Below are 22313 nucleotides of genomic sequence, written 5' to 3'. Positions count from 1 at the left end.
CATAGGAGTGGTAACACACAGTCAGAGATCATGAACAGGAATGGCTGTGGTGCTTCCAGTTTGCATTGCCCTTCCACTCTCACAGGCTTCCAGACTACAGTGATTAAATGGCGTAGCCAAAGGCACAACGGTCTTTGGTAATAACATTTACCATGTATTTGTAAAGAAATATCTGCTTAAACAGAGCAAAATGTGTGTTGTTTGATGATCCTCAGCCACGCTTCCTATTGTAACCCAGATGCCTGCAAATCAGCATGTTTGGAATTCTTTAGGAGGTCAGCTGACCACCAATTTCCTGGATGCATTTGGCTTGTGATAGTTATCCTACCCTTGTAATTATTTTGTTTTTACATGGAATTATTTATATTCCTCATCTTGTTAACATACTGATGGTATTTTTAACTTATGGAGCCAGCACTGGAAACTTATGGAACATTATGGAGCCAGCACTGTTTTTAACTCCATTCAGGAGCAATGCCTTGAATGCACTTAGCTAAACAGTAAAGGAGACACTATAGATGCTGGCTTTCCGCTCCCCACACTGCATCTTTCTGTAGTCAATCCAGTGTTGAGTTGTTCTGGTATTAGGGCAAGATGTTCACATGCTGTGCCCCAGTCCTTGTTGAGTTGCATCCCTCCCCCCCTCCCCCCAACCCCATCAGCTTTAAAAAGAGGCTGGTATTTCCTTCCTCTTTTTCCATGTGATTCTGCATCTGCCAAGTTTTCTAATGTTTCTGTTGGTGACATCCACAAAAAGGGTATGAGGCAATACAAGAGTTCCTGAGACATAGATAGAGAAAGAACAGCTTGTCAGTCCATCACCACCATGCCCACTAACCATGTTACTCAGTGTGTCACCTGCCCTTTCCCTGCTGTTTTTTGCCAGGCTTCAATAAGAAACCTAGCAAACCTAGGAGTGTGTCTGTAGCTTTATCCTCACTAGCTGCTCTTCCCTGCCTGAAAGTGGTCTGAAAAGCAGCATTTGTTTTTATACGTAATGGTACGAAATGACCATTTTATAGCTGAAATTTGAAATACGCAGCACTGGGTAACACAAAGACCAAGCTCAGACAACAGCTGTGCAGCCTGGCCAGCAGTGAAACCTATGTTTACACATGTTTACACAATGTGAATCCACTGCACTATTTGCTGGCCAAGTCCAAATCTGTGCCTGAATCATGCTACCACAATATAAAAAGGCCAGCAGTGCTTCTGGAAGCTCACATTTTCAGCTGCAGCTCTGTTTTGTGTTGCTTCTTCTGCTTATTCCTGTACGACATAATCTGGACTCTGCGTCCTTTCTACTTCCTCGTGCTTTGCAATTTCTTAAGCTCCTGTGCATAGTTTTCACATTTTTTATGGGCAATCAGCAACTTCTAAGATCTCCACAGAGAGCTCAGCTTTATTTTTAGCTTCAAGTGGTGACTAGGAACTGCAGTTTGCTCGCTCTGAACCCCCTGAGACTCAACCCTTGTACAACACAGAAGGATTGTGTTGATGAATATGATTTAGCTGGGAAGTATTGGTAATGGTTGGACTAGATGATCTTCTAGGTCTTTTCCAACCCTGATAATTCTGTGATTCTGTGATTCCTTAGCAAGGTATCAAGTGCAATAAACTCTCCCACATACCTGAGAAGTGTGAGGGTGCCTGTATCCCGCATCCCTCCTCAGCCAGCACTCCTCATTCACACCCCATTGACATCTCTTTACGGGCAGGGCAATGTTTTGGGTTGTTTTACCCCAGATTATGCAGCAGGACCTGCATTCAGACCCCAGGGGAGCTGCGTTGGTGCTGCTGGTTGCTCTCTGAGGGAGAAAAGAGCTCCGGGCCTACAGACCCTTTCATTAACCGCAATCTCACTGATAGGGATTTACTTCGCTTCATCCTCTCTTTTATTTCGGTCAACCTCGGGAAAAAAAGGCAAGAGGATTTTATTTGCTCCCTATTTTTCCACAGGTTCGTCCCCCTTCTTCCTCAGCAGCCCGCCGTGAAGAGAGGCGGGCGTTCCGCCCCTCAGCACCGCCCCCTCAGCCGCGTCCCTCCCGCCCTTCGGAGGCCGGGACTGCGGCTGGGAGCTGCGGGGAGTGAGTGAGGAGAGGGGCCTGGAGGGGAGATCGGGGCGACCACCCGATCTCAGCGCCCCGTTTACTTCCAGGTCCGACGACAACGATGAACGTGTCCCCGTCATGTCTGTCCATGCAGTGGCTGGGAGCCTTCAGGCAGCGCGGCTCCGGAAAGGTGAGGAGGAGAGAGGCTGCGGGATGGAGAGCTTCAGATGGGGCTTCACCCCCAGCGTGCCTAAATAACCGAGATCTTAAAAGCAGAGCTGAATTTTAACGCGTTCCCAGTATTGAGGAGGTGGGAGGAAAGGCTCGACTGCTTCATGTTATGGGGAATGTGGTTTACTACATCTGTTGGCTGATTTCCTTCTGAGTGTTCCTTAATTACTTGTTGCTGTTTGGTAGTTCAATACTGATAGAGCTGTGGCATAGCTAAAGTCCCAGCATCTCGTCCCCTTGACATCTAATCTAAATCTCCCTTCCTTTAGTTAGAAACCATTCCCCCTTGTCTACCCATGTAAGAAGTCGATTTCCCTCATGTTGATAAACTCCCTTTAAATATTGGAAGGTAACACTGGAAGTACTGTTCTACCAAGCGTTATCAGTAATAGATGTATAAAGTCTGCCTGCACAATGTTTCCTCTCTTTTAGAGAGGCAAAATAAAGGCCCTATCGGATACCAAACAGTATATTTTTCTAAGTGCTGACACTAAATATTTGCAATTCAGCATGCTTGCTCTGAAGAGTTATTCTTCTGTTGAAAGAAAGGGAAATGCCTTGTGGTTTTGTAGCTTGGAAACTTCTGCTTTCCATGAGTCTGAAGGTATCTGGGCTAAATCTGACATCTGGATCACCTCACTCTCCCACAGGAGCATGAAAAGGGAAACGTGGGCTGGCAGAGGGCAGCTACCTTGTTCCTTTCTCTTTGTATGGAATCACAGTGATCCTGTATGTGATTCTTTGGACACTTCTGCATGGACACATCTAACTGTGAGACAATATGCCCTTCAGAACCCTTAGGGTCAGTCAGATTGAATAGGACCCTGGGCAGCTTGATCTAGTGGGTAGCTGCCCTGCCAGAACTAGATGGGCTTTAAGGTCCCTTCCAACCTTAGCCATTCTATGAAGGAATGAGAGGTTAATGCATGACCCATACAACGAATTTGCAGTTTTAGGCAGTTGATCTTTTGCTTTGATGGTCCAGGCGTACCTTGCTTCCTTATGGGAGTGTATTAGTGCATTTTACTTCCCTCAGTACCCGTGCTAAACTGCTTGCCCTGATTCAGCTCATGCTAGGTTGACAATATGATTAAATTTGGCTTACAGGGTCAAAATGGAAACTGGAAATGGCATGACCACACAAAAGAAAGTGCTTATCTGCTACAAATCTGCTCAATCTGTTTGAATTGTGTTCACATTGTTTTTTTGCCATCTTAAACCAGCCGGCTGTATGCCAGGTCAAGTGTTGTCCTGTTGTGTCATTTGCTTTGTGCAACCAAGTTGCTGACGTCAGCTCCGTATAGTAACATTATAACAAATTAGGCTGCCATGGGTGCATGACCACATTTGATGTCAGTTGATAATGCTGGGTGATCAGGCAGCTTGGAGGTCAGGGCTTCCTATACAGCTAAACTGGCCTTTCTTTCCAGCTGTACACTGCAGCTCCTTGAGTTCCAGGTAGTGATAATCTCTTCCAAGAAAGAAAACAGGTGAGAGGAAAACGTCTCTCTTTAGAGACTTGGTCTGCTTTATCTATCTTGTTATTTTGTAATTATTAAAGCTCTAGGCATCAAAGAATCACAGAATGGCCAGGGTTGGAAGAGACCTCAAGGATTGTGAATCTCCAGCCACAGGCACGACCACCAACCTCCACATTTAATACTAGACCAGGCTGCCCAGAGCCCCATCCAACCTGGATGGGGCCTGGACACTGAAATTCACCTGCCTTGTGAAATACAGAGTTAAGATGCCAGTGGTCTTTAGCAGAGCATGCATTTGATGGGACTCCCAGGCAAGCAGTGGCCTTAGCTCTTTGTCCCCTGATGGTGAGGCTGAGGTGTCACTACCAGAGTCTCCTATAACCAAGTTTTCTGTGTGTTCTTGTCCTAGTTAAGTGCTGAAAACCTGAAAGTGGATTTTACCGAGTCGGCGTTTTCTTCAAATCTCTCAGTGAGGATTAGCTGCCTTGCTCCGACACCTCAAATTTCAGTCCTCTCAGGTACGTTAATTCATTCCAAGACACCTCCTAGGGAACTTTACTGGTATTTGAGTGCTGGTAAATCTGTTGATGTTGGTGTGAGCTAAACAACTGCAGCCTCGTTGGAGAAAGAACACTGCTAATTGGCTTTTAACATGGGACAACATCAAAGTGCATTGTAGGGTTCGGAAGGAATCATTTCTTAGGTTTTTGTATTACCATAATTACTCACATGACTCTCTGTTACGGAATGGAAATTGAGATATTTTTCAAATTGGAACCAAGCTATTTCTGGAAGTAACTTAAGATGTGGTGCTGGTGTTTTTTTGTCTGTTCTTTTTCTCCAAGTTTAACTGTGTTACAGTTTAAAAACCTGCTTTCTCTTGAGTCACCTAAGAACACTTGTTTAACAGATAGAGTCAGCACAGCTGTATGATTTATGCTCTGTGATGCTGGGGAGTAAATAGGAAGGCTGCCAGGATGGCCTTTGCAGTAGGAGTGCAGAGCAGAATTGGAGACAGTGTAGACAGACTAAATGTTGTGTCTTGCATGGAAAAGTTTATAGGTCAGAATCATAGAATCATAGAACTACCCAGGTTGGAAAAGACCTTGAAGATCATCAAATCCGACCACAGCCTAACCGTAGTACCCTAACTCTAACATCCCTCTGCTAAATCATATCCCTGAGCACCACATCAGGGATAAGCCTCAGGTTACAGTATTCCTGTACAACTGAACCCCTTGATAGATATCAAAATTACACTCTTTTTCTTTAGAAGATCAAAATATATTTGTTTGAAAATCAGCTTGGTTTCGTTTTCCCATTCCTGCCTTTAAACTATACCATGGTTGACTGTGTTGTCAGGGTGCTTCTAGCACCGTCTGCTTTGCAAATGCAGTCAATAAAAACTGCTGTTTTGCTGCTGTTTGTACAAGAGCTTTGTTCCTAGTGGCTGGTCTCAACCAATGTTAAAGTGTGGTGAACTAATTTTGGCCTGATTTCGTGAGGACAAGTTTGCAGGAGCTCTCGCAGTACAGCTTGAAGACCATGTTTCTAACAGTTAACTTTTTCAGTTTCTTTCTTGAGGAGGGCTTGCTGTTTATAGACTTGCTTATCCAGACTGCATGTTTTGGATCCCTTCATTACTAAGCTTTCTTATCTAAGGAGCAGTTTGAGCACACGCTGGTTTCCAGGGGAGTTACTCATGGGGAGGTTTGTTGTTTCCTGTTGAGATATGCCCAAGGAGAACAATCTCTGGGCAAAGTCTGTAGTCTGTGAGCTTTACTTCTATTTTCACTAGTGGGGTTTAACATTCCTTGTGGTCTGAACTAACAGCCCTTTGCCCTGGAAATGAATCTCTTTGATTGTACCTATTCTTAGAGTTTTACAAGAGCCTTATCTTCCCCAAAGCAGACAGCTGTTAGCTTTGTTGTGATGAGGCTGATAGTTTCTTCTGAAGAACATAGACTCTGTGTCCAACCTCTCCATTCTGAGATGACTGCAGTTCTTATGGAGCATTTGTGGAAGGTATAGGATTCGGGTTCAGTTTATTTGTTGATATCTACTGACTGCAGCACACCCTCCTACATCATACTTAACACAGCTTTCCAGTTTTCTGTTGATCTCCAGTTTTGCAGTAGATCACGTAGGGCCGTGGCTCACATAGGCATTATAAAGAGCTCACTGTGACAGAACTGATATCCTGTAAATGTTGCTGCTCCCATTTAATGGACCAAAGGTTACTTTAGCCTTTGTGATAGAGGAGTGTCTGACTAAACTGAAACATGCAAGGACATGAACTTTCATTACTAGCTGTGCACGTCTTTTTCTTGTCATTGTACTGATCCTGCACTTGTCTTGCTATAATGTGACTTTCTGTTTACTGGCAATGGAACCAAACAGTGGGTAGCAGGGATTAAGTTACCTATCTGTAGCTCATCGGTGCTGGCAGAGCTAGGATGTTTCTGAGCATGCTGACAATTGGCCATCATTAAAGTCTTAGCTGATGTTTGGCTAGAAGAAGCATTCTTTACTGTTGGTTTATGACTTGGCCTTATCAACGATAGAATTGCTTCCTGATTGCTTAATGCAAAATCCTTCTTGAATGCACACAGTCGTGTCTGTTAACTTCAGCATAGGAAGTTCCGCATGAATGTGCCGAAGAACTTTACGATGAGGGTGACGGAGCACTGGAACAGGCTGCCCTGGGAGGTGGTGGAGTCTCTTTCTCTGGAGATATTCAAGACCTGCCTGGACGCCTACCTGTGTGACATGGTGTAGGGAACCTGCTTTGGCAGGGGGGTTGGACTCAATGATCTTTAGAGGTCCCTTCCAACCCCTACAATTCTGTGATTCTGTGATTCAGTTCTTCCCTTTCTTCTCACTCATGCTGAAAATAACATGCATTTTATTCATTTTGTAAATTAACTTTGTTTTTATTATTATCATCTCCTAACTATCTTTCTCTTCTTTTTTTTTTTTTTTTTTTTTTTTTTTTTTTTAACAGATGAATACTCCAGGCCAGCTGTAATTGGACATGCCGGAAGTTTGGCATCATATCCAGATAGTGCTGAAGCTATCAAAGACATCCTGGTGTCTGTTCTAAGTGCATCTGGTCTGAAGCCCTCTCTGCTGTCAGAGCACACCACCATGCAGGGAGCTGAGAACCCTGACAGCGACCTGGAGCGATGGGAGGAAAGCAGCAATGGGGAGAACGATGACGACACTGACAATGATTCTGTCCATCAGAGCACTGCCTGCACACAAACAGACGTTAGGTTTACACGGCACCGAGCCTGCTGGGACAATACAAACTGTGATTCCTCTGGACCTGCCCTGGATACTTTCTTTCATCCATGTTATTCCAACAAGGATCCTGCTAATTCCTCCCTGAATGGCTTCACTCTTTCAGACGTATCCCCTCTGAAGCGAGACTGCTTTACGCAAGTGACATTAACGGGAGGCACTGTCACTTCAGCTGTCGTGCATCCTGAAAAAGAATGCCAAAATCTTTTCCCTGAACAAGACTTGGCTTTAACAAGGCTTCCTCCGGATTCAACTGGTAGTAAGCCAACGGATCTATTTAAACACCCTGCTGCTTCAGAGCCTGCAAAAGTCAGCAATGCTGACAGCAGCTCTCCCTGTGTGTTTTCCCAGTTGGAGCCATTCAATCGAACAGGTAACTTGACATTTCACACATCACTTTATTGTTTCGCTATTTCTGTGCTAGGAAAGGAAAGACCATGTAAATGAAACTGAAGTTGGCCCTATTTATGGTGAACGCTAATGCTGTCATTCAAAATAGGGGGGAGGAAAGAAAGAGGAAGCTTCAAAATGAAGGAGGCAGTGAAACAAGGCATTTCGTTGACTCAGAAATGCTTCTTTGGTATGCAGCCTCCAGTGTCACTCAACTGCAATCAATATAGAACATCCCACGGATGAGACTTCCAGTAGCTTCATCGTTTCTTCAGTGTTGCTTTTCTTCTGATAGCAGACAGCATAGATCTCAGTGTGCACAGCCTCCTCTCCCTGTGTTTGACATGAACTAGAAGGCAGGCAGTCCTGCAATTCTGCTTTTACTTACGTTTTTGGAGGGAAGGAATTAACATCCATCCTTGGTTTGACTAAGGGACTTGTACAGGAGCTGGACTACTTTCACTCCTCTTCCCTTTCTCAATTGCACCAGCTCTCTCAAAGCCTCTCCAGACCCAGATCGGATTCTTTCTTACCAGTTTCTGTCTGTATGGATGCCTATTCTGCAGACTGATGGTTGCTAATGAGTGTTGTGCCTCCTTCTGTTCCTGCAGTGGTATGGAGCTCAGCCTTACTAGATGCTGGGTTCCAAAAGGATGGTGCAACTGAAACCTTCTTTTTGGGGGCTGGAAAGAGGAGAAATAGGAAGGAGCAGTCAGCCTACCTTCATGTTAAATTGAAAAGCAAAGGCTTGGAATTGACTCTCTGCTAAGCTTTGTTTCTAAGGTCTGATGCTTCCTAGCTGTTTGCTGAAGGCAACTCTCAGGACTCGAGTTGGCAGCAACACCTCAAATTCCCCTCTGCAGGAATGGGATCCTTTAATAGTCAGAGCTTTGTCATCCGGGACAGGCTGTTGTCAACTGTTAGGATGGCAGAGCTGTTGGTTGTTTGCTTCCTCTGTTAGGACGGCAGAGCTGTTTGCTTCCTCTGGGTATTTTGTTTGCTGACCCAGGCTGGGTATTTTGTTTGCTGACCCAGGCACAAAGCGTTTGAAGCCTGCTGGGTAGAAGCAAGGAGAAGGAAACCACACCCCATGCTGGGAGCTGGGTTCAGCCAGTCACACAGGTTTTGGGAGCTCGGTCTGGGAAACAGCCAAGGCTCCAAATGTCATCAGGGACCACAGGGCACGTGTATGAGAATAAGTTGCGTGTGACTCAGGTTTCTGGCACAAGTTGGACATGTCATAGGTTTCTGTTGGATCAGTAATGCTCCTGCTTCACTGCAGAAGGAACACAGGAACACAGCAGCCAGGTGGCTGAAGAAGCGTGACCTTAGTTATGTGACCTGAAAAAGCTCCTTGGTGCTAATGGAGAGCGTGTGACAGATTTGTTGAGGCTGCTGTGTCACAGGTATTTCAGGAGACTTGTTCCTGCATTTAACCATTGGGTATGCCAAGGTCATTTCCTTCTGTGGCTGTAAGCACTCCTTCCACAGCCTTAGCAGCCTCCGGGCATTGAATGGTGCTCAGGGACAGAAGCCAACCACGTCACTTTGAATCAGACCCAGGGTGAATCCTGATGTTGGATGCACTGGACTCCTTCCCTGGAGTCTGCCCATGCTGCTGAAATACAGAGCTGGCACAAAACACTCTCCCCATGCCTTTGACTGGGAAGAGGCTTTGCCTTGCACGGTTCCTGTGATGCTCACTTGGTTGTTGCATGAGTCCAGAGATCTACTGCAGTTCTCTAGGTTAGGTTTAGGTTGGATGTTAGGGGGAAGTTCTTCACTAGGAGAGTGGTTAGGCCCTGGAACAGGCTGCCCAGGGAGGTTGTGGATGCCCCGTCCTTGGAGGTATTCAAGACCAGGTTGGACGGGGCCCTGGGCAACCTGATCTAGTAAATGTGTATGTTTGGTGGCCCTGCCAGGCAGGGGGGTTGGAACTTCATGATCCTTGAGGTCCCTTCCAACCCGGGTCATTCTGTGATTCTGTGATTCTCTGTGACATCCTCCATTTCCCACACAGCTTCTGGGAATGGGAGTAAAACTTTTCACATAGTAATTGTTCAAGCTAAGCGTCACAGTACACCTTGATCCCAGGAGAACCTGTCTGTAGTGATGTATTCTGTGTTTTTAAGTGCTTTTACAAAATACACATTCCTTAGCATGGGTCTTTATTTAGTTTTCTGCCTGCTTTTGTACTTGTCATCCCAACCACATTGCCTCAGCATGGACATGACATCCTCCTCCATAGAGAAGTGAGGGAAATGTGGTAATTTCTACTGGTAAATCTCTTGAGCAAAATGTGAGTCTCATTATGCTTCCTGTTGGGATTCCCCATTCTTAATTCCCCAACTCTTGATTTTACCCTCACTTACATTCCTGGGCAGCTTTAGTAACATGTGACATGCTGAAACTCTTCCATGGTTTCAGTGAGACATGGATGTTCCTTTTTTTTCCTCCCCTATTTCTGTATAGCACCAGTCGTCACGTGGTGCAGAACGTTGTTTTCATGTAGAACAGAAGTAAGTTGTATTTGAAACTATGAAACCAGAATTGTTTTCCTGCTTTATACTATTAAAAGATGGAAGACGGGTGAATAAGGTAAGCAGTAGAGAAAGCTCCATTAGGTTTCACAATTATATATCTAAATCATATGTAAAGGTAAATAATATTTTTGTTCCCTTATTTCTGCTTGTTTTTAATTAGGAGGATGTTTCTTATCCCAACTGATAAGAATACAGGATTTTATCAAGCTGTGGGGTCTTTAGCACTTACTTTACTCCTCAGATACTTTTTTTCCAGTAATAGGATTCATGGAATAGGTATGGCAATAACCTAATTAGGTGTTGAGTTTGCTTCAGTGATTAAAATTCTTATGAAGAATCAGATCGTCAGCCCCTCCATTTTTTCCTTTTGTACCTCCTTAGTGCGTACAGCATTTTAAGTCTGCAGGAAAACATATGCTAACTTTTAGTGAATGGTGGAAAGTTCTTAATGGTAGGTGATGAGTTTTTTTTTATAGAATCACAGAATGACCTGGGTTGAAAAGGACCACAATGATCATCCAGTTTCAACCCCCCTGCTATGTGCAGGGTCACCAGCCACCAGACCAGGCTGCCCAGAGCCACATCCAGCCTGGCATTGAATGCCTCCAGGGATGGGGCATCCACAGCCTCCTTGGGCAACCTGTTCCAGTGCGTCACCACCCTTTGAGTGAAAAACTTCCTTCTAATATCTAACCTAAACCTCCCCTGTTTCAGTTTCAAACCATCACTATCCACCCTTGTAAACAGTTGTTCCCCCTCCTGTTTATATGCTCCTTTCAAGCATTCAAGGAAGCATATCCTACAAGGAAGGATATGGTAACATGAAGACAAAATTTCTTTCAAACTGCTGTAATTGCACAAGACCAGCAGTGATTGAATGAATCCTGTAAGTCTGGACAAAGATTCATCAGATATTGGTGACTTATTATTACTTATTATATCCACAGGTTCTGCTTCCCTTTTGAACGTAAGTGCTGTACCCTTGAATCGTACATTGCAGGACATCTTTGTGCTTCCAGAAGATGTGGAGAAGGTGAGAACAGCAAAAATATATTGCAACAATGATATTTTCCATTTTTATAGGTATGAAACCAGATGGAACGAGGCATTTCACAGTAACAGACATATTTTAGAACTATTTTTTCCACCATTTTCACAGAATCACAGAAGGACTGAGGTTGGAAGTGGCCTCTGGAGGTCATCTGCACTGACCTACCTGCTTATGAAGGGCCAAGAAATATAGAATCATAGAATCACCAAGGTTAGAAAAGACCTCTAAGATCATCCAGTCCAACCATCCACCTAGCACCAATATGTTTTCCCAATGAAATTTTGCAAAGTCGATTTGCTCTACGGTGACTTTAAAGTAACTATATGCAAATGAAAAATAGGTTTGCGACCTAAGGTTTTACATGTTGCTTTTGCAAAAGGTACTTTGGAAAGGAGGTGGTATATTTCTCTACCAACACCAATATAATTTGCTCTGTCACCAGGAGACCAGGGAGCAGATTGAAAAACCCACTAAGGTACACAGAGTGTCAGGAAGTCTGAGCGTTGTAATCCTGTGCCAGGAGGGATGTGGGCCAGGTGATGTAGGAAGACATCCCACTGTGATGTGAGTGGGAGGGAAGGGAAATGAGAAGGTGTCACAGCTGAGCTCCTTCCCAAGGTGACGGACCCTAACAGCAGGCAGAGCTGAAAGCTGATAGTCCTGCTGTGTATAGGAGCACCAGAATCTGTATTGTTTCACAATTGTTCTCAGATAAACTCCTGACTGCTTCTGTCAGCAGGTCGTGCTGGTATGCTGTGCTCTTCCTCTAGCCTGGGGTTAACCAATGTTTGCAGCAGCTTTTGGATCTTCAGAACAGCCTCTTTGCCTCTTAAAAGGAAAAAGTGCATTCATTGCTTTCCTTTTTTAATGGCATGTCCAGAGATTCACTGAAAGACTCTGGAGAACTAAGTGATATTAATCAACACTAAGTGAAAGAAGTTTCTTTAAACACCTACTGAGACTTCTGAGATTAATGTGGACGATAAGAAAGGATTTGGCTCCGGACAGTAAGAGTGCAGTGGAGATGTCTGCTGTGCTCTATAAGATTTAGGGTATTTTTAAGCACCAGTACCTTTCTTCATGCTTGTAGGAGTTGCCATAAATACTGACACAAGTGAATTTCCTGATCTTAAGTCACTCCAAGAATACTTGAATTATTCTGCACATAGAATCTCTACCTTTAGGTACCAGCACAGGAGCTGAGAGGTTTGATTTTGAACAGTGCAGGTACATACAGTAGAAGGGAGAGAGAGAGTATGCTGAGTTTCTATACCACCCATCAGATCTGAGCACCTGCAGTTCATTTTATAGCCTATCCCTTCTGGCCTCATCCATGTTAGCATGAATGCAAAAACTGCTTGTACTCAACTTGCAATGATACCATAACTTGAAATTAAATCCTGTTAAATACACTGCATGGATTCACATTTGTATATTAAAAAAGTCAGCGTAACTAGAAGCCCAAAAATGCGTACATATACATCAGTTAGGCATGTAATTAAGTTCCTTTGTATCTAAAGATGGGCAAGATAAAAGTAAATTGTGTGTTTTAATCAAGGGTGAGACAATTATCTGGGCAGTTGCCTTTAGGGTATTGTCTCCAAATTGGCCTTGGGGTGGTTTTTTTGAGTGTGTGAATGAAAGGTGAAACAGCCGTACATTTTCATTTCTTGAATAGGAAAAGCATGTGGAAAATGACACCTTTAATGTCCCCTAAGGTGAATATTGAATGTACAGCATACTAATGAGTGTTCTTATCTTGTGTCCAGGAGAACGCCCACTTCTTTGTTGCGGATATGATCATAGCATCCCTGGAAAAGATGAAATGTAATATCCTAAGCCAGCAAGCAGAGTCTTGGGGTGTGGATGAAACGAGTGGGTCAGATGGCAGCTATCACACTGATTCGGAGTTATCTTCTTATCCTGGAGAAAAGAAGTCTGATTCTTCTGTTGCCTCCACAGACAGCGGTTATGAAGGCAAGTTCCTCCATCTGTAACGCCGCATTTTCTGGCAGCCATTGCTGTGTATTCTTGTGCAAGAAAACACCAAATGAACTTGGGCATTGCTTGCAACCATATCCCCTTGTCAGCTTTATTGAGTCTCTCCATACTTAAATCCTCATTTGCAGGATTTGAAGTGTAGCTCTTTCCTCCTGTGCTGAATTCTGCAGTTTGCAGATCATGCCATGCAATTGGTTTGAGTGGAATTGCCCTGAGTATCCATGTACATTTAGTTTGAAGCAGGTTAATAAGTCTTCCTGGCACTGTAATGCTTGTGTCAGCACATGCATTTTTAAGTAGATTTAAATCTCTTGAGTAATACAAGTATTAAGAGGCGTAACTTAAGTCTAGGTGGCAGCTTCTAGGGAAAATGAATGGTGTGCACTTGGAGAGGCTGCTGTTAAAACTTGTATTTTAGTTTCTAGAAGCTTCTCCCTAAGAAACCGGGAAAGATGCTGCATGACAACCTCCCAGGACTCCACTCTGTGTGTCTCAAAGTCTTGCAGATAGAGGCTGTGTGCTAGAAGTTTGGGGAAGCAAAGAAAAGTGATGAGTGTAATTGCAGCTACTCTGTAGATGCTGGATAGCTTTATTGGTGCCTTCTTTGTTCTGGTCAGGCTGTGGCATGCTGATGGGCAGCTCCTCAGTACATCTACCACTGCATCACGAGGCTACTGGACTTCCTTGCCCCAGTGACTCAGAGGATGAATATGTCATCATTGGTAAGACTTTAATTGCAGAAACAGCTTTATTGTTCAGCTGAGTTTGTTGCATCACTTGGAAAATTTATTGACTTAGTAAGTGCAGAGATTGAATGGCAAAATGGAAAGAGCTGTGTAGACGTGAGTCTTGGTAGAAAACATGCAGAAACCCCTGGGTGGTGCAGGATTTCCTCTCTGCAAATGAAATATCTTTGTAGGTCTGAAGGATTACAGCTATGCTTAAAGCAAATTAATTTGAGTGAACAAATGAGGAACTCACATTTAATTTACAGCCTCAGCCAACTGTAGCAGCGTTGTTTGGGAGAATTTAGGACAGTATATATTATATATTTAACTAGAAAACTATTAGGCTTCAGGCAGCTCTACCTCTGATCTTGGAGTAGAGCAGATTATCACTATGCCTTTAGTTGCCAGTGCTCTGCTCTTCAGCGAACCCAATGTTTCTCTGCTTACCTTCTAGTTTTCACATATACAGAAATATGAACCCTTATAAGTGGCCTGAGCGATGTTTAACCTCCATCTTATTTTCTCCTGTTAACAGATGATTATTATTTTTATCTGTGTCTTAGCTCTGCAGAAATTCAGCCTCCTTGTGCCTTTTTTTACAGCCTGAGGTTATTTCCCACATCTAACAAGGGTGCTGTATAAGATGAATGTATTAGAGACTGATACCTGTATTAAAATAGAAGATAGATATAAAACAGTGCTGAGTAACAGAAGCTTTGTTTCATGGATAATTTGATCAAGTTTTCTCCTTTACCACAGAACTCGAACACCTTGAAAATCTGTCTGTGACCTCAAAGGAAAGGTAATGCTTTGTATTTTCGTGTAACAGCCTTTGCCATTTAAGCCCGGTGCAGTGGCACTACCTTTTCTGCTGGGTCTGGTGACTCTTCTGGATGGGCTGGGGAAAGGTGTGGGAGTGGAAAATATGGTACTCACCAAGGAAGAGGAAGGAATGCTGCTTGACAGCAAATGTTTATGTGGTACTTGGCTTCACAAAGCATTCATCAGTTCTTGGAGTCTTGCTGGAGGGCGGTGTATGCAGCTCTTCGAGGGCCTGGGTGTATCAAAGCAAGGGAATAGGAATGAAGGGATGAAAGACAGCTCTTCGGGGATGCAGAAGAAGCAGTGAAGCTGTTGATGTCATGCTGCCATTTTTCACTGTCTTTATTGCTTAACTTTCAGATCGTCTTTTGAACCAGGCAGCAATTCTGCTGAAGCAACAGCTCAGGAGTTGTGCAGAGCTTTCAGAAAACAGTGGTTGCAAACAGAATCTGCAGTGCAACTGTCTGGCTGCCTGAGCTCATCTAAACAGAGAGTGAGTCTGAGCCGAGAACAGCGGGCTCTTTATTCTGTTCCTCAAGTAACTATCTCACTGCAGTTCTCTCCCTGTTATGGATAGTGGGAAGCCCTTCTGTTGGGACTGATGTGAAGGAATTTAAGTGTGGGAATTGCTTGCAGGTCAAAATCAAAGTTTAAAATCCAGAAGCACAAAGGGAGAAGACTTCTATCATTTAACATGTCTGGGTATGAACATGTTCATCTTCATGAGTTTGTTTTACCCAATAGTCTGTGAAAGAAGAGATTCCAAGAGAGCTCGAATCCAGTTTGAATCTGGCTGAAGAAATAAAGCTGCTGTCTAAATTAAGAGGATCTTCTGGCTGGTCCCCACCAAGATCTCAGATTATATTTAGCATTCACCCTTCAGTCAAGTAAGTCCAATTAAGTGAGTACTGACTGTGTAGCAATGGAGGCTTGTCTAAAACATGCTGAAATTAATGGAAGGGTGATTTAATAGAAGCTAAGATTAGAGCTATTGCATGGCACAGCTTTCTGCAGTGTCTGTCAACAGCTTTGGAAAGCAGATGGCATATGTTTCCCCTCTGTTGGCACGCCTTGATTAACACAGTGTGTGCACTTTTACACAAAGGGTATGGAGCGCAGTCCTGTGGGGAAGGGCTAAGGGATTGGGATGGTTCAGTCTGGAGAAGAGAAAGCTTAGAGGAGATCTCATTGTTCCCTACAGTTCCCTGGAAAGGAGGTTATGGTGATGTGGGGCTCAGCCTCTGCACCCAGGTAACAGCGGTATGATGAGAGGTGATGGCCTCAAGTTGCACTGGGGGACATTCAGGTTGGGTATTAGGAAGAATTTCTTCTCAGAAAGAGTGGTGAGGCATTGGCACAGGCTGCCTAGGGAGGAGGGGGTGAAGTCGCTGTCCATGGAGGTGCTCAAGGAAAGGGTCACTGTCCAAGGAAGGGAAAACTGTCTCTCAAGCTGGGGAAAATGATAATAAAACTGCATTTTATAGTGGAAGGCGTAACCATTTATCTCTGTATGCAGGAGAGATGCGGTGGTAGCTGCCCAAAACTTTACGTGTGTTGGTTGTGGAACCCCAATAGAAAGCAGTAAGTATTATCAAAAGAGAAAAGAAAAAAATATACTTGTAAGTGATAATCAAGCTGTAATACTTATCAGCATAGATATAGCACAGTTGTAGAATTGTGTCTGAGCTAGAAGGAAAATCTCACTGCTGGCTGTGCCTACAATAAAAGGGGTGGTGTAGCCCATTGCCACTGCTCAGCATTTTGTATTGTGGACAGAATACAGTACTTGATACTTGATGTCCTTGTGAGACACAGTGACAGTCAACAATAAAACAGAGAAAGCTACAAACAATTAAGCCTTCAGGCTGGAAGACAAGGAAATTCCTTGCCCTTCTCTCCATTAGATAGGAGTTATTTAGACAGAAACAGTGTACCATCAAGAAGTACATCCCCTAAATATTCACAGTGTCATTGCTACCTGTGTCCCTGCAGAGTATATCAGGAGACTCCGCTATTGTGACTACCTGGGGAAATACTTTTGTGACTGTTGCCACAGTTATGCTCAGTCTGCAATTCCTGCCCGAATCCTCATGAAGTGGGACTTCAAGAAATATTACGTATGCAACTTCTCTAAACACCTCCTGGACAGCATCTGGCAGCAACCCATTTTCAATGTGTCCTCTATTAACAAAGCCCTCTATACGAAATCTAAGGAAATGGACAGGGTGAGGGTAAGTGGTGGATTATCTTATGTTTTTGAAGCCGTGGATCTGAGACTTTTTGGGAAGGACTCTTCAGAGCCAGTTGTCCTTGCTGTGTGTGGGGGAAGGGGTCAGAGTTTTCTACACTAACACTTGTCTCATCACCACTTCTGGGACTTGCCCACAGATAATGAGGGAGCAGGGAGAAGTCTCCAATCTATGCCAGAAGTTTCATTTCTTCCCATCTACAGGAGGCATTTCCTTAATTGATTTTAGTTCAATGAATAGCTGGGCTTCCGCAGTAAATATTTACTTCTGCTCAGCAATTGAATATTGGACAGTTCTGGAGGTTTTGAATGACTCCTTAATTTTACGAGCTTTTAGTAAAACACCTTTGACTCGTCTGAAGGTTGTACTTCCTACAAGGAGGGCTGCTCTGCCTTCTTATCTTGCACCTTGGTGAGCTGATGTGGAGCAGTTGGCAGCACCAAGAATTGTTTCGCTTGTCAGTGAATAAAAGTAGTCTCAGCATTCCTTGTCCCTTCATGCATTAGAAAATCCACTTGTTAAAGTTTGTGCTGAGTGTGAAATTCCTTCTTTCCAATTACAACCGATACACTCACGAGTTTCTGACTGTTTTCTCACTTATAAGCAATACTCTTTCATTTACAAATTGTTGGTTTTTTTTCTCTCCTTTTTATCTTTTAGGAGACACAAGAACAGCTTTTTCATTTAAAAAAGCTTTTGAAAACCTGCAGGTTTGGTGAAAGGTATGGGCCATGATTATGAGTGAGAAATAGCTTATAAACCACACATATATCTGGTATATCTCACAGTCTTCTCTGGAGACTTTTGAGTGCAATTTTCAATGAGCTTATCTGATAATTAGTGAAAAATCTGGTAACAGAACTTCTTCCCATTGCACTACAAATGTTGAGTGAAGAGCAGCTTTTTAAGTGGTAGCTTTTATTCCTGCTTTGTATGTCTTTGGTTGTCATTAGCTCCTAAAAGGCCAGATATTATCTACCTCTATGAGATGTTGTATTGAAAAACCAACAAGCAAACAAAGAAGATCATTAAGTGTTCGTAGATTCCTTCTAGAACTTTGTCATATGCTCAGTTCAGTTTGTTGTATCCAAATATGAAAATGAAAGTAGTAACCCAATGTGATAAATGCTAGAATATGAGGAGGCATGAAGCTCATCTTGCTTATTGCTGCAACCTAAAGATCTTTGGCGTATGACTTCTCAAACTAAGGGCGTAAACAGTGGTTAGACACGTGAATGATGAAATCACTGCAGAATTGCTGACATCTCTAAAAACAGCCATGAGCAAAATAAGCCTTAAAAGTAAGTTCTGTTATCGCTTCAACGTGGATTTCTTTAAGAAAGTCATCAGTTATGTGTTGTTCATCAAAATGAAATGGATATTTTAATGCATTTCTTCTGCACAACGTTGTGATTCAATTATAGAAATAAGCACTAAGATCTTCGCTGCACCTTCTGTATTGGCCATATGTGGGACGTAATAGTTATACTTTCAGTGTTTGTGTTCTTTGCACAAGTGTAGATCACCTAATAGTCATCTATGCTGTATGAAAACTCATTAGCAAGAAAAAGTAAATAAGCCAGGTTTACTGCACTAGATGCGGTATGGGATTTTGTAAATCGACGTGGATTTTTTGTTGGGTTTCTTTGTAGCGTACTGAAAGAATTTGAACGGGTCCCCAGCCATCTGACGGAGGAGCTGCATCTCTTCTCATTGGATGATCTGGTGAAGATCAAACGAGGGCAGTTACTGCCCCTTCTTAAAGACATTCTGAAGAGCTCCACCTCTCACGTTGATGGCTGTGAGGTAAGGAAGGGTTGGTACCCTTGTGTCCTTGGTGTGAGGAATAGCCCTGTCAACGTTCCCAAGTAATTTTTTCCTGGATTAAACTTAAAAAGTAAACCAACTTTCTTTCCACTCCTGTAGCTCTGTCAAGCAAAAGGATTTATCTGTGAATTCTGTCAGAGTGCAGATCTGCTCTTTGCATTTCAGATTTCCAAATGCAAAAGGTGCACAGGTACGTTCCAGAGCAAACACTTTTCCTCCTTCTTTGTGTAAATCTGTTCCAACTGTTACTGTAGGAAAAGACTGAGAACTTGCATGTATATTTGAGAACTCTAATAGTGTGTGTATTTGAAAACCAGCCTGTGGTGGCTGTCTTGTACCAGTAAATTCAGAGAGTAAAAACAGGGGCTTGTCTGATCATAATTACAGCTGCTGGGGGAGGCTGGATCAGTGCTGTCCTGCTGCTATATCACATTTCACCAACATTCACTGTAAATCCTGGGAATCTTACCAAAACAGTTGGTCGTAGTTATTACAGTGGTTATTGTTGCCCTGGTTTTATGCTGCTTCTGTTTACTTTTACACTTGGGTGAACCAGGCAGAACATTCTTAAAGGAATGTAGCTACTGATTGATTATTTTCTTTTCCTGGATTTTAAACTGCTTGTGTTTATAAACAGAGTGCAAAGCGTGCTTTCACAAAGCCTGTTTCAAGGCTGGAGGCTGCCCCAAATGTCTGCGGATCGCAGCTCGGAGGACGCTTTCAGAAACTCCATCACAGGTGCCTCTGTGAAACTGGATTCCTCTGATGGTTGCTCAAAGCCAAGTCTTCAGGTGCATGACTGAGTATTGAATGATGTTGTTTTAGACATTACTATTTTAAATGCATGTTTCCTTTAGGGGAAAAAAAAAAGAGAAAGGAACCAAAAAAAGGCCTTTAATACCATCCCTGAACTCTCCCTTAAGGAGTTTCATCTTAACTGGTGACAGAAAACCTGGATGTTAATTCTGGGAGCAGCATTTTGTTGCTGTTTTGTTCTTATATGTAAGATCTTTAATATTGTATTCCTTCCATGTAAAAATGATTCTTCTCTGTAATTATGCAAATAATGTATAGATAGTAAACAAGTCCTGGAAATCCTTACCTGTGTCAGATTTTGGAAGTAGAAAAAGAGGTGAAACATGAAGTCATATTCATGTAAGATTTTACAATATAAGAAGCTTGTTTGCAAGCTTTATCATAGAATCATAGAATTACCCAGGTTGGAAAAGACTTTGAAGATCAAGTCCAACCGCAGCCTAACCAGTACCCTAACTCTAAAAACCCTACACTAAATCATATCCCTGAGCACCACATCCAAACAGCTCTTAAACACATCCAGGGATGGCGATTCAGCCACCCCCCTGGGGAGCCTATTCCAGTACCTAACTACCCTTTCTGTAAAGAAGTTCTTCCTATGTAGAAGCTGATCTGAATTTCTCTTCTGGTGAACACTTGATGTGAACTGTGGATTGTAAGTTTGTCTTTTAAACTGACTTACAGCAGCTTGTGATGTGTTTACACTTGCTGTCTGCCAGATACCCTCCCAGCTGCTCGGTCACTCTCTCTCCTCAACAGGACAGAAAGAGGAAGTAGGATGGAAAAGCTCGTGGGCCAAGATAAAGACAGGCAGCTCCTTTAACAATTAACGTCATGATCAAAACAGACTGAACTTAGAATCAATTTTATGTATTGCCAATTAAAAATTGAGTAGGAGGGTGAGAAACACCTTACCCTCATTTTTCCCAGGCTTAACATTACCCAGTTATTCCCTCTTCTCCTCTCATCCTAAGCAGTGCAGGGGAATAGGGGTGCTGGTCATGCTATAACAGAAGAAACCACTGCTCCTTTCTCCTCACACTTTCCCCTCACATGGGATACAGTCCTTCAGAAACTACTCCAACAGTGGGGCTTTCTCACAGACTGCAGTTCTTCAGGATAAACCTGCTTCTGCATGGGCTTGCCATAGGACATACCCACTGTCTCTACCACAGTCCTGCCAGAGAAGCCTCAGATCTTGCAAGCATGTACTTAAAGCTGTGCTCTCTCCACGAAGATGCCCTTAATATTTTGAATTTATCATTTTCATTTTGCATTTTGTTCTTCCTCTCCCTGCCTTCTGGCTCCAGTATTTTGTAAGGAAAAGGACAGATATCTGTAACCAGGCTCTATTTTAGTCCATCTCTGTGCTAGGACTCACAGTATGTGAAGTAGTGGACTTGCCAACTGTTCCACTTAGCTGTTTTTCTCTGTGGCCAAAAACAGACCAACTACTTACTGCTCAAGCAAGATTATCATCTCTTACTCAACATCACCAAAGGGATACTGACGTGTAGACTAAGACGTGATGAGAAGAATCCTGCTTATTTAGCTGACCGTGTTAAATGAGAATTTACTCTTGCATAACATTAAAGTCGGGTGCACAACTAACTGAATCACATGAAAGGCCTTGCTGTAGGGATTTTCTGCTTACAAAGGAGCTCACTTGAATAATCCTTCCGTGGGATAACCTGCGGGGTAACTTAATGCATCTTTTTCATTATTCACATATTTAGAAGAGCTAATCTGGTTTCTGGCTGTGCTTTTCACAAATGCTTGAGATATACAGATGTATGTAGTGGGGGGGAGCCAGAGGCTGAGTTTCACATTTTACATCCACTCAGTTAAGTCCAGGCTAAGTCCAGGTCTCCATAGAGCATGTACAGCTTATCCTGGCTAATCGTAGCTAAGTATCACAACGTGATCTCAGCATTTCCTCATCAGTTGAATACAGTTAATTACAAGAGACTATCCTTGATGAATTCAAGTAGTTAGAGGAAAGACCCAGAAGGATCATTACTGCTGTAGGTCAAGTAAAACTAGTAAAAACATTCAGCTGGTGACAAGAAAGCAAGAAGAACTGTTGGTCACGTGTTGGAAGCCATAACAGGTTATTATTTGCTATTCTGGGGGAGCAGACTGAGGAGGGTCAAGACCGGCAGATGCTGAGACCATAGTTTTGTTTCTGTAGTGAGAAGCAAGGCATGGGTGACTGAAGCCTGTACCTATGATGTGTTCTCAGTGCCACTTTCCAACTCAAACAATTATATTATCCTATGAACTGCGTTCTCTAAATCAAGTTGTGAGGTTTGGTATTGTCCTAAGAAGCTTAATATTACTGAGCATGTCTCCGTAAGTAAGTCTTGGAGTTTGATTTTTTATGAGGTTAGACTAGACTATAATGCAGATCCAAGGTAAGAGTTGTTTAAGAAGCAACACTGAACACTGATGCAAGAGACACAACTGTTCAGCCATTGCTCAAGCAACGTGAACCAATGCCCCTTCTATCCAGTGACATTCCATAATGCCATGTTCACACAACAGGAGCACTGCTGAGGATTCTACTGGCTGTATGTTGGAGACACAAGACAGAGAAACCTTTTCCTAGTAGCAGCCTGTCTTACTTTGCTAACAGAATTCAAGACTATTGAATTACTGATTTCTATAGGAACAGGTTTTCAAAGGGTACAAACATCTCACTCTTGCTGCTAAGTTTTACTTGATTTTGTAGCACTTTTGTTTATGCTGTTACATGTATTTTTCTTTCGGTTTCAGTTCTAAGTGGTCCAGAGGTGGAAGTGCTTTGCTAAGGTGGTGGTG

The 22313-nt window shown here is 43.1% G+C and overlaps 1 protein-coding gene across 1 annotated transcript; it reads left to right on the top strand.

Annotated features, from left to right (window-relative positions):
* Positions 1-2047: 2047 nt before the first annotated feature.
* On the top strand, positions 2048-19778 carry RUBCNL (rubicon like autophagy enhancer). Its single transcript, XM_015851780.3, has 15 exons — positions 2048-2241; positions 4173-4281; positions 6768-7439; positions 10947-11032; positions 12820-13027; positions 13669-13773; positions 14539-14581; positions 14962-15094; positions 15346-15488; positions 16118-16182; positions 16594-16832; positions 17511-17572; positions 18503-18656; positions 18777-18867; positions 19315-19778. The coding sequence occupies exons 1-15, from the start codon at positions 2173-2175 to the stop codon at positions 19425-19427; spliced, it is 2292 nt and encodes a 763-aa protein (XP_015707266.1). The 5' UTR covers positions 2048-2172; the 3' UTR covers positions 19428-19778.
* The last annotated feature ends 2535 nt before the right edge of the window (positions 19779-22313 follow it).

Source organism: Coturnix japonica, chromosome 1 (assembly GCF_054131305.1).
Source record: "Coturnix japonica strain WE chromosome 1, WE-NBRP24, whole genome shotgun sequence".
Classification (NCBI taxonomy): domain Eukaryota; kingdom Metazoa; phylum Chordata; class Aves; order Galliformes; family Phasianidae; genus Coturnix; species Coturnix japonica.
The sequence above is the reverse complement of the archived record's forward strand: the minus strand, read 5'-3'. Positions and strand labels throughout refer to the sequence as shown.

Excerpts from the sequence above, each read along its gene's own strand:
- RUBCNL (XM_015851780.3), top strand. The coding sequence starts at position 2,173 with ATGAACGTGTCCCCGTCATGTCTGTCCATGCAGTGGCTGGGAGCCTTC. Across the intron at positions 14,582-14,961 it reads TCTGTGACCTCAAAGGAAAG|ATCGTCTTTTGAACCAGGCA; the intron begins GTAATGCTTTGT and ends CTTAACTTTCAG. Across the intron at positions 15,095-15,345 it reads TGAGCTCATCTAAACAGAGA|TCTGTGAAAGAAGAGATTCC; the intron begins GTGAGTCTGAGC and ends TTTACCCAATAG.